General features: G+C 38.8%; 1 protein-coding gene across 1 annotated transcript; it reads left to right on the forward strand.

Annotated features, from left to right (window-relative positions):
* On the forward strand, positions 1-6060 carry LOC115918443. Its single transcript, XM_030978541.1, has 3 exons — positions 1-508; positions 3909-4623; positions 6043-6060. The coding sequence occupies exons 1-3, from the start codon at positions 33-35 to the stop codon at positions 6058-6060; spliced, it is 1209 nt and encodes a 402-aa protein (XP_030834401.1). The 5' UTR covers positions 1-32.
* The last annotated feature ends 6489 nt before the right edge of the window (positions 6061-12549 follow it).

The following is a 12549-nucleotide window of genomic DNA, read 5'->3' on the forward strand; positions in this document are numbered from 1 at the left end:
GTCGGGTGTACGCTAGTGGCTACTCACAAAGTATGTTTGCCTGCGGATTAATATCAAGTTTGCGTCCATGTATCGTGACTACTTCGTCAAGTTACCCGGTGTCACAATGCATGTCACATCGTTACATCCTAGCAAATCCAATGAAGTTCTGTCACAAAACCATGAAGTCGAAATTAATTCATCAGAAGGCGCACAAAAAGGATAGGCTGGAAAGTTCATCACAAACACCTATTCTCGATTCACTTCGGCTTACAGCGCAGGAGGCATTTCACTATCTTCGCCACACACTCGGTATCGATTCGGCTGGCACGAAGTTTAGCCGAGATCGTTTCGGGCTTCTTCGGGAAATCACGTTGAGATCACACTTTCGACAACCTTTCCAGAATGTCACCAATACTTATGCAATACCATTAGGTGAGAGAAGAATTCCTTCTTGGGACGAGATAAAGCAGTCTATGCTTGCAGGACAAGGAGGGGTATGCTATGAGCTTAACGTCTTCACAAATAGGTAAGAAATTTCGTTTTTATTAAATTTCATTTTGTCATAATAGCTACTATATTAGGCTACACGATCACAAATAATTAAACAAAACCCCCGAAGGAAATGGTCAGTTTATTAACGTTATGCATACTTCTTTAAAAAAGAATTTCCTTCACAATTCGAAAGCTTGTCAGATTATTACCAGATATTGTAACAGTAAATGAGTCCACAGTAGATTCTGCCATTTGAAATCTCATTATGTAAAGCAGAGCAGCGTTTCATAAAACCGTCATAAGTACAAGTTCAGCGACATCCTATTGAAACGCGTGTTAAACTTAATACACGCATTTTAATGGGATGTCGCCGAACTTGTACTTATGACGGTTTTGTGAGGCGCAGCCCAGGTTAATCAAATAGTCAGTATCAAGGGCCTCTGAAGAGGTCAGAGCATACATATATTGAAATACATTGTTATGCTAATACCAACAGCCTGTACCTATTGACATTTTTCGAACATGACAACAAGGTACATATTTATTGTCCATTTAACAATTGAAATTCGCCGTGTTACATGATATTGCGATACATATATACAGCATTATACATTCATACACAAATCAGTAAAATAATTTTTGAGTTGACAGAAAACAAAGACGTATTACGCAATCCCATTACGATATTAATGGGACAAATCATCCGGTGTTGAAATTAGCCATTTTAAATATGTATATTTAAATTCATTCGAGTTTACTTAGCAACGAGCTATCATATCCACCTGTCATTTTAAATTAGTTTACATGTACAAGTATTTCAAAGTTCAGAATGCAGACTACATAATATAATTTGTTGCTAGGTAGGACAAATTATTATGGCTTCCCCCACGTACACCAAATAATGGAGACAATTACATACCCCGTATTAAAGTACACTTATTCGTAACCAGGCACTTCAAAGATATGTATGATGATTACATTACAAACATTGCCTGTTTCTCCGAAGTTGATTTCTCGAAAGTATATGTGATCATGTTCTCTATCCAAAAAACGATCGTAAACAAGTCAAAAGTGAACATTATGTATCAGAATGATTTTCGCATATGGTAGAATGTCAAAATTAAACATGGCTTCTAAGACCCCGTTCTCACTCACTTTGAAAGTGGTCTTAGTTAGACCGCTCCAGAGGAACGGGTCTTGAGGAACGGTTTGCGAGCGTTCACACTCCGAGCAGTTTTTTTATGGCTCAAACCGCTCCACGAGTCAAAGTGGTCTTGTTGCTATGGTAGCTCAGGTCAGCAGGTCAATTTTTTTCGCGCGCGGAATACAAACCGTATGTTCTGTGGTGGGCCAGTAAATGAGTTGAAGATGACAAGTTCAAATATAAATGAAAACACAAGAAGCTCGGCATTACAGTTGAAGTCCACTTTATTAAATATATATATCAGCCGAAGCTCCAATCGTTGCAAACGAAGAGTATTATTATTATAAAAACATTGTAAATAAACTGCTTCTCTCAGAGGCTGGGCGGCCATATTGACAGTAACTAGCAGCACATCCTAAACATGTTAACGGAATGAAATAAACTTTCAAATAATATACTCTCAAATAATATCAACTAAAACTGACTTCAAAATCCCGCACCTCGCATTTAAATACCGCGGCACCCGATGAGGCTTAGATATTACATGATATTGTCAGCCAACCAGGAGGACTCTTACGGAGCCAACCAATTACAAGACGGGATATATCAAATTACCGTTAGGTCATCCGACCAATTAAGAGAGGAGTTATACCTTTAATTAATTATAACCAATGACAAAGCATAATAGATGAGTGTTATCTGAACTAGTCACCGACAAATATGGGAGGAGTCTATCTCTTCGCGAGAATGTCGCGTCCCCGGCAAAACAGTCTATTGTCTATAACTTGTTATTGGAAATGAACACCTGTACATCTTGATGCAGGAATTCATTTCCAACGTGCTTTTCGAAATGAACACTTTAATCTAATGCAAGAATTCAAAACCAGGGGTTGTTTACCCGTTCCCGGCATACTATTGGAAACATAATTAATGCTATTTAACTTTTAGGTGTATACCAAGTCAAACTAATAATCGTACAATTAATCAACCCAGCCCGGCTCTTCTATGGCTCTAGCGCCCCCTTTAGCCCAAAATGAGCGTACCACTATTTAGACAGTGAAAATAGTCAATTCAGACTTTACCTATTGAGCCCTGAACTTGAACCAGAAAGCCTTTGACCAACGGCTCACCTTCTATTCAACGATAAATTCCTGCCTCTTGTCTGCAGGCCCAGGCTATTCATAATATTTCACATAAAAAGGTAAACAAATACTCCCCACCATGCCAGCAAACAATACAAGGGAAAACACTGCTGCTGCTACTACCGAACCTCAGACCAGAGGCGGCCGAACGTCTTCCAAAGTGGGGGGGGGGGGGGGAACCAAGAAAAAAGGGCACTTTCTGGAAAAAAAAAGGCACCTACCAAGGAAAAATCTCAAAGCGAAAATATACAATTTGTTAGACATTGGTATATACCCCTACATTGTGATTAAAATTATCGGGTTGATTTCAATATTAGTTTCCCTTTATACACCACACAAGACATTGCTTAAAGCATGATGCTTTGGAGTTGGGTTTGATTGTCTAAAAAATTGTTTGCGAGCGAGGAAAAATTGTAAGATGTGTGAGGTCGTAGTGCGAAAAATTACATCTTATATAGAGGAAAACACCCAATCTTAATGGGGTTGTAAGCACATTCTCATAACGGAAGACTGAAAAGTATATCATCTATAGATGCGTACGAGCGTAGTGAGCGAGATTTGGGGGAAATCGCTCTTAGTCGCTTGAAATGAGCTAGGGCGCGTTTAATTAATAGAAGAAAATTAGAGACTTATCAAAAAAGATAAGGAGCATGTGGCAAAGTACAAAGAGTAATTATGAGAGGTGAAAATGGGGCACTTCTTACACATTCGAAAAGAGGCACTCACAGGGATGAAAACAGTTAGTCATGAGAATAGGAAACGGGCATTTGTCGACGGAAAACGGACCCCATTATTTTGATAGGGCATTTATAAGATATTACTATATATTGATGAAAGGGAAATTATTTTTTAGTAATTTTTATTTTTAGTAATCAATGTTGCAGTAACGGAGTACCGAAGCGCCACGTCATATTCGCTCATCGTCCAGGTTACTAGCTCCAAAAAATAATAACTGAGCCTGCGCATGAAGTTCACCTCGATCATTAGGGCAAACTCAGTGTTAGGCGCTGGTGTGATAACCACATTGTTTAATACAAACCAGCAACCTTGATAACTTGACTAGTATGACGTCACACTTTTGTACTGTATACAACGATGCTTGTTTATTTAAACGCTCGCTTCTCTTGCATTTTTGTCATTTCATACAGACTCCTAGCTGTTTTGGGGTACAACGTTCATCTCATTGGAGGGAAGTTCATGGGCCACGACCGATATCACGTGACCAACATAGTTCACGATGTTGAGGTCAAAGGTCAGCGGCATCTGGTAGAAGTTGGTGCATCGGATCCAACGTTTCATCCTATTCCGCTTGACTTTGAGGAAGAGAGCCCGGTGTACCAGGACTCCTTTCTGACGTATAGATTCAAACTTGGTAGGAACGACCTGCAACGCTTCCATGACATTCCTGAAAGTGACTCCGACTCCTCTCTTCTCGAGGACCACACCCACCTAACTAACTGGAGATTGATATCGGAGATGGATATCGCTACAGATCGTGATCTCGACTACTTCAATGAACCAATGTCGTACGTCTTTAATGCTCTTCCGCGCCCCAAAATGAAAATGTTCGATGAAGGGATGTTTGCTATGATTTACGAGAATGGGAAGATGGTCTATATTCGCGACAACCTTCTATATTTGGAAAGAAACGACAATACTGAGGAACGTCGCGTTTTGTGGTCGACGGACGAGGTGCTCGAAGCGTATAGCAGATTCATGCCGATGATACCAAATGAAAAGACATTGCTGGGACTAAAGAATAGAAACTTGGTGTTCCCTCCGTGGGATAAAGACAAGTGTGTAACTGTTTCCCCTATTGTGAGGTATGGCAACGCCGTTGACCTGTCTAATACCCCATTCACAGTGGTTTTGAAATTTGTAGCGGCGTTGTAGCGGAGCGGCGACACCGCCATAACACCGCTACAAATGCATTCACAGTAGAAAAGTTATCCCGCTGCAGCAGCGGGATAAATATCATGTACCCATTCACGCAGCAGCGGGTGATTTCTATTACCTCCGTAACAAACACGTGTATGCATGGCTCATGACCCGCGAGTGACCCCGATATGACCGGAAATACTTCAGCGCGGGGTTTTCGATTGCAAAAGGTAAACATGTCAAGTTGCTTTTTGTATCCTCGATCATATTACTTTTTAAAAAAACTAGCATTTTTATTACTTCCAGTCAGAATATTTTAATTTTTTGAAGTGTGAAATATTTTTATTTGGATAATTATAATATCTACATAATAATAAAATCAATTTGAATCCACTGGTTACTTTATTTCTATTTCACTTTATGTTCCCCATTGCTGGAGAAAAGAGGTCAGTGATAGGTAAGTAAACAAATCACACGTGTTTGTCGCGGTGTTATCGCGGAGAGCCTTCACACTGAGTAAACACCGCGACAGCAGCGGGACTGTCCCGCTGCTGTAGCTAGGCGAACCTAACGATAGTTTGTCGCGGCGTTATCGCGAGGCGGTGTTATCTCGCGATAGTTTATAACGGGTCCGAGCCTTCACACTGAAGACAGCACCGCGACAGCAGCGGGACAGTCCCGCTGCTGTCGCGGTGTTTGAGGCCACTGTGAATGGGGTATTAGATATATGCAACAAAGTAACCAGTCGTTTAGTAGTCCCGGTTGTTTGGTCATAGGAAAAAGTTGTCACAGTTTTGACAAGTATTGGCAGTTTTGAAAAGCATCATCTTCATAAAAGAACAAGACACACCAGTTGAACTTCTAAAAAATCTCAATGTGGAAGCAATGAAAGAAATTGAGACGTTATCTCAAAATATATTTGAAACTCGTACAAGGTCTGAAGACTTTCTTTTCTTAGGACAACTATGATTCCCATACTAAAGACAAATAATTCTACTAAGTGCTCTGCCTTTCGTACAATAGGGACTTTTAGATTCGCACGAAGACAATAGGTCTACGCTACGATCGACGTCCTTGTAATGCACTGCCTTCAATGGACGTCACACGTTTCAGTCCACGCAAAATCTAAAAGTCCCTATTAAGTCTTATGTTCCATACTTCAAAGAGTTTACTAGGACTTATCACAACAAGAAGTACCAACGAAGCGGACAATTTCCTGGGCTATGATCAATTTGAGTTTTGAGCTGGACTTGGCAATCGGGAGGAAATTGTTGTAATGAGAACTCTTTGCGAACGAAGTCTGGAAGTGAAGAAAAAAGGTAAAATTATGTTTTGGGGACTAGGAGAAAGTGACCTGGTTAACTGTGAAGTGGATTGTGTTGTGTTTGTGTTGATATCTCTCAGAGACGAATGGATGGATAGGTGGTCCATCATGAACGTGTACATGGGACAGACAGTGGTCATGATAACGGCAGAAGGGGACTCTGAAACTGAAGACATTGGGAGATGGATGAACTCTGTTTGCGCTTTGCAAATGAAAAGGCAATTGTATTTAACTTATCACTTACAACGGGAGTATTTCCGGACTCTCTGAAAATAGCAAAAGTAATTCCAATATACAAAAAAATGCGACTCTTCTCTAGTTTCAAATTACCGACCTGTTTCTATCTTACCACGTATTTCTAAAGTCTTAGAAAGACTGACTTATAATAGACTGTATGATTTTCTAACGAAAAATGAACTGTTGTATGAAAATCAATATGGTTTTAGAAAATTTCATTCAACGGAGTTAGCTTTGTTACAATTATTTGATAGAGTGTCAAATGCCTTAGCTGATCATAAGCATGTTATTGGAGTATTCATGGATCTGAGTAAGGCATTTGACACTCTTGACCATACAATACTTATACGTAAATTGGAATACTATGGATTGAGGGGTGTTGCTATACAATGGTTTAAAAATTATTTAACAAATAGAAAACAATATGTATGTTATGATTCAAATGAATCAGAATTAGTATCTATAACGTGTGGAGTGCCACAAAGGTTAATCCTAGGCCCTTTGTTATTTCTGATATATGTAAATGATATTTATAATTCATCAAATGCACTACAGTATATTTTATTCGCTGATGACACCAATGCATTTTGTTCCAATTCAGATTTTCAGATCCTTTTAAGAAATATTAACGCTGAATTACCAACATTATCAAAATGGTTTAGAAGTAATAAACTGTCTCTTAATTTAAAGAAAACAAACTATATATACTTTCAGAACAGAAAAAATAACGATATTCCTGACATTAAAATTACTTTGGATGGTGAATTATAGGAAAAGACGGATAGCACGAAATTCCTTGGTGTTTTGATCGATGAAAATCTGAGATGGAATAATCATGTGCAATATATTTCTAATACTATTTTACGTAATATTGGTATTCTCTGTAAATTGAAATATTATGTCCCTTCAAATATCTTGTTTATGTTATATAATTCATTGATATTGCCTTATATTTCATATTGTAACATTATATTTCATATTGTAACATTATATGGGCAAATTCGAAAAGCAACGTTGACGCCATTTTACTGTTACAAAAGAAAGCCATGCGTATATACTATGAATATGACAGACAAAGAAAGCGGACAAAATATACAGTTCCTCAGGTAGACAAAGGAACATCCCTTCACTGCTATTATGTAAAAAGGTGAATATGCATGTGACACCTGTTCTACACATTTTTACATAATAGCAGTGAAGGGATGTTCCTTTGTCTACCTGAGGAACTGTATATTTTGTCCGCTTTCTTTGTCAGTCATGTTCATAGTGATGTACAGATTCTTCCTATCGCGACCACACCAATCCCCGGCCCCCCCGCTCAGTGTTATTTAGGGTACGCATATGCGTGTTCCAACCGACCCCCCCTTTTCAGCAAAAGTCCGGTGTGTAAAGTCAATACGGCTCGACCTTTTTCTTTTGTATACGAGCCTTTTTCAGCATCCCCCCCCCCCTTTTCAGCAAAAGTCCGGTGTGTAAAGTCAATACGGCTCGACCTTTTTCTTTTGTTACGAAAAGGACATTTTGGCAACACGCATGCGGTCATTTTGAAACCTGAGTGGGGGGGGGGGGGGGGCCGGGCACCAATCCCTTGTTTTCAAAACTAAAAACTCTAAAAGCTGATGATATAAATTTTCTACAAATAGCACTTTTCATGTTTCGCTTACAAAATGGTCTACTACCTTCATACTTTCCCCCATTGTTCAATTTGAATACAAACATCCACTCTTACCCCCCACAAGACAAACTGAAAAAAATCCATTTCAGAAATCCAAAAACCGCATTGGCTCTCAAATCTATTAGACACGCCGGCCCAGACATCTGAAACTCTCTGCCCATTGTAATAAGAAACCTTAGGACATTTTATTCTTTTAAGAAGGCAGTTAAAACTATGTTATTGTCTAAGTATTGATCACGTTGTGTGTAATTCTACTGTAATCATGTTCGTGTGTACATTGACTGTATATTCAACAATGATGTGTAATCGTCCATGACCTAGCATCGTCTTTCCATTCATGAATGAACCTGCATTCAATCAGCAGATGTATGAGATGTATTGTATTATTACCAACGCTCCTCCTCCTCCTCCTCCTCCTCTTCCTTCTCTCCCCTTTCCCTTTCTTTTCTGCAAGTCACTCTTTTTTATTTGTATTTGTATTGTTGTATCTAAGTTGAGGGCTGCCGGCACGTCAAGCTACTTTGCTTATTTTTGTAGCCCTCCTGCATCTAATGTATGTTAATTATGCATTCAATATATTTGTTTAAATTCAATATATTTGTTTAATATCGTTTATTATCTGTATAAAATTATATACACTTGAAATATTGTATCAAGCCATATTATGTTCATGAAAATGTATGATAAAAAAAATAAAAAAGATGCAGAAACCAATAAATCAAATCAAATTAAATCAAAAACTTAATAAGTGAAAGTAAAGATGGAATTTAAAGTTCAATGGACTCATAGCAGGTGAAGGTTTTGGAAATAAAATCAGTACCACTAAAACGAAAGCAATACAATTAGTTTTGTAGTTTGTTGTCCGTGCAAGGTTTCCGTACTTACATGATAGGCATAATAACTTGTTCAATGTACTTTGTTGCCGTTAAGGGGGTAAATGACAACGCAATGCTTTGTTGGAAGGTGAAAGCACTAATAAAAGACCTGTTTACTAATATAATCAAATTTACGAGACTCGGTGCTTGTTCTCTGGGGACATAGTGACGAGTAAGTCCATTAACCCAATTTAAATGAATAAACTGCAATACTTGGACTTCAATCGCCATACATTACTTATTACTATGTCGGGCAAGCATCGATCAACCTTTCAGGTTGTAAAGAATGACGTATGTGTAGAAAGTATGCGTAACATTTATATGAGTAAATAAACTGGTTTATCAGAAACGGGGACAATTCTGGCATTTGCGACGTTACACCTGCAAACATGTCACCATGAAATCATGTGTCAATCTAGTATTTAATTTTTTTTACAAAACATTAGTAAATGAATAAATAAATATATAAACATTAACCATTAGGTTGTTTTGTGCCATTAAGTTGCACCGAAAAGAAAACTCGAATCCTTTTTTCCAAATCGACGGTCAAATTGTGCAGGAAGCCAACTCAATGTGGAATTAAGGCAATATGAATAGCGCCATCTAACGACTTGAGCACTTCCATCGTTCTTAGCCAGATAACCACAGCAAAGCCCCATATTTTATTTAGCTGTAGTAAGTAAACGTACTTCCCCAAATCATTTGTTTTGCCATATATGCTTAGAAAATTCTCCTATTACCTTATTCAAAATTCGTGTTACCCCTCCCCTTCCCCCCCCCCCCCCCCCTCCCTTGGCTTATCATGATTTTTCCTTGACGTGCGTTGTATATCTTTCTTTTTTTTTAATGAAGAACGAATAAAGAAATTCATATCTCGTGTATGCGCATATTTGATAAACATCTACTGGCTGTTATGTATTAATCGTGTTTAAATCAATTGATAATGAAAATAAAATCGAGGCATTTCTGCCAATCAGCTGTTCAACATATCATTTCCATCATATTCACAAATTCCTCCGTGTTTTCGCTCTTTAATGCTTACGGGTGCAGCAATGGAGAGCTAAAGCATACGGTGCGGACCAAATATATGTAAAAATGTTGACAACCTAGGCGGGTGACAGGAGGCACATGTCTGGAAGCAAACAATGAAACAACAACACCTCCGCCCCCCCCCCCCCCCTCCCTCCCAAAAAGCTAGACTTAAGCACACCCATTGAAAGGAAAGGTTATTGAAAGATGGATGCCAGAGAGGAGAAATTGTAATAATAGAATAAGTGGAATGATAATAATAATAACAGTAATAATAATAATAACAGTGGACTTCGCATTGGGCCCCATGGCATCCATTCACATTACCTGGACGGAGTGGGAAATGCAGATTAATGTCGTGCCAAAGGAAAACTAGTGCAGCGACAAGGATTCGAACCGCGTACCTTTAGGATCACAGTCTGGAGACTATTCCACAGGAACGCAACTCTGTTTTAAAAATAAGTTATAGGTCATTACAAATTGCCATAATGCATTTGTTACTCTCCACCCAGGTGTTAAATTGGTATCATGAGGACGGAATTCCCTGAATGCTGAGACTTGAGAGCACCAAAATTGGTAGCCTAGCAGAACCGGTGAAAAATTGGGTTCTAGGACAACTACCACCCGCCCCCGGAAACCCCCCCCCCCCCGGAAAAACCAACCTACCTACAAGGACAATTACCCCCTGGAAAATTACTTCCCCTGGAAAATTAACCCCTTGGACAATCATCACCCTCATGGACAATTATACCCCCGACAAATTCCCCCATGGACAATTTTCCCACCCCACTAAAAAAAATAAATCGAAACCAACTTATCATCAGGGCGGACTTCCCCTTTAATTAACAGGGGATAATTTTCTGGGGGGTGGGTATTTGTCCTCGGGCAGGTTGTCTTTGGTTTTCCTGAAAGGGGGGTGGGGGGTTGTAATTGTTCTAGGGGTAATGTTTAGGAGTTAGGATACATATTAGGTGGTAATTTCCGGGGGTGACTGTCCTCGTTGGGTAGCTCTCCTTGGTGGTATTTTACCGGGGGTAGATTTGTCCTGATACGATAATATTGGAGCGGTCGCGCGTTCACTCCGGGTATCTAGACTCATCTCAGCCGCTTAGCCAGAGTCACAAGGCCTTGTCAAAAGGCTACTTGCGTGGAGGATATTTGTGTTATAGAAATATCACATGTTATCATTATCCCTAATGTCTACACTATCATTATTTGTTTAACAATTTAATAAGCTACACTGAAAAAAATCGTAGCAATTCGTGTTTATGTTTTTTTTTATCTAGACACATTTATAAATAATCGAACTCCAATCAAATTAATTAATCAATACACATCATACACGATGCTTCAATTAATAGAATCATGAAGAAATCCATGAAAAAAAACATCGGTTTGGTCATTAAAGCACGTTGTAGCATGTCACAATACGAACAAAGGGCACAATTAACTCACACGGGGGCGCTGCCATTGACGATTATTGTATATGTAGAACATCACTTATACCCAGTGTAATGTCATTCAAGGTCAATGACTGTAGTCCTTATATTATATGATCATTGTCAAATAACAATCAATATTATACAAATAACGCACGTCCCAGCGTGCAAAAGCGGTGAATGCAGTACACGCGAGGTTTCCTTAGATTGGTGCCACTCTGTGCAACGAGCCGCTTGCGGCGAGTTCACAGTGCCCACCATCTAAAGAAACCGAGCGTACACTGCATTTACGTTTCGCACAACAGGGTCACGTAGAGAAACGGTAGCGCAGAAACTCATTAATTACAGCCCATCGTAAACTACCGCGATGAAATATTCAAGCACAATCTTCAAAAACAAGAGTTTTTTAGAAATACGTGAAAATATTTTACAAACCGATTGCAACGACTCTGATAACGGTAACATAGAAACACAGGTTAATTCAGCAGTAAATGATTTAATATTTATTTAATGATTTATAATGCAGTTATATTCAATAATAATAAATGTCGAACTAAAAAAGGGCGAAAGAAAAATAAGCTATGGTTTTGACACAGATCGTGATCAGGTTTTGAGGTCTATCAAATGTCTTAGTCAACAAAAGCCATGGGATAAAAAATTACGGCGTGAAATAATGACCCCCAAAAAGCTTTAATAAACTCATACGCAAAATTAAATAAATATATGAGAGTAAAACGGCGAGTATAGTTAAGTTATTATGTGATGAAAATAAAAAAAAAACCTTCTGAGTTTGGAAGAATTATAATTATATATAAGGGACAAATATAATAGATATTAATTATATTAATGACCGAGTCGTATGTTAATAATTTTGATGAAAGTAGCAATGGTAATTTACTTGTGTTAAGTCACTGTCTAATGTTAACAGATCTGTAGATATGTGGGAGGGGGGGGGGGATATACCAAAAGGGGGGTATACCAAAACTAGACAAATCCTGTAAAGGTAGAGCCGGACTTCAGTACATGGCAACATTCATTGGTTACTATTTCCTCCGCTCAGCAGATAGTACAAAAATAATTTCCTGGTGGAAGGAAAATTGACATCATTATAGTTCAATCCTTCTCAGGTAATCTCATATAACCCCAGTTGTGTATTATTCTAATAGGTTCATACCATAAGTTCAAGTGGCGAGCGAAAGTCGAAAAGACAGGGGAATCCCCTAGAAACAGGGGATCACATGACCTAAATGACGTCACTAAGTAATTATGCTTTGGCACGTGTCTTGCGCTCTCGGGAACGAAATCCGCCCGAGCTGCGCATAACAATTATCG

The sequence above is a fragment of the Strongylocentrotus purpuratus genome, unplaced genomic scaffold (assembly GCF_000002235.5).
Source record: "Strongylocentrotus purpuratus isolate Spur 01 unplaced genomic scaffold, Spur_5.0 spur5_scaffold_1, whole genome shotgun sequence".
Classification (NCBI taxonomy): Eukaryota; Metazoa; Echinodermata; class Echinoidea; order Camarodonta; family Strongylocentrotidae; genus Strongylocentrotus; species Strongylocentrotus purpuratus.

Excerpts from the sequence above, each read along its gene's own strand:
- LOC115918443 (XM_030978541.1), top strand. The coding sequence starts at position 33 with ATGTTTGCCTGCGGATTAATATCAAGTTTGCGTCCATGTATCGTGACT. Across the intron at positions 509-3,908 it reads CTTAACGTCTTCACAAATAG|ACTCCTAGCTGTTTTGGGGT; the intron begins GTAAGAAATTTC and ends CATTTCATACAG.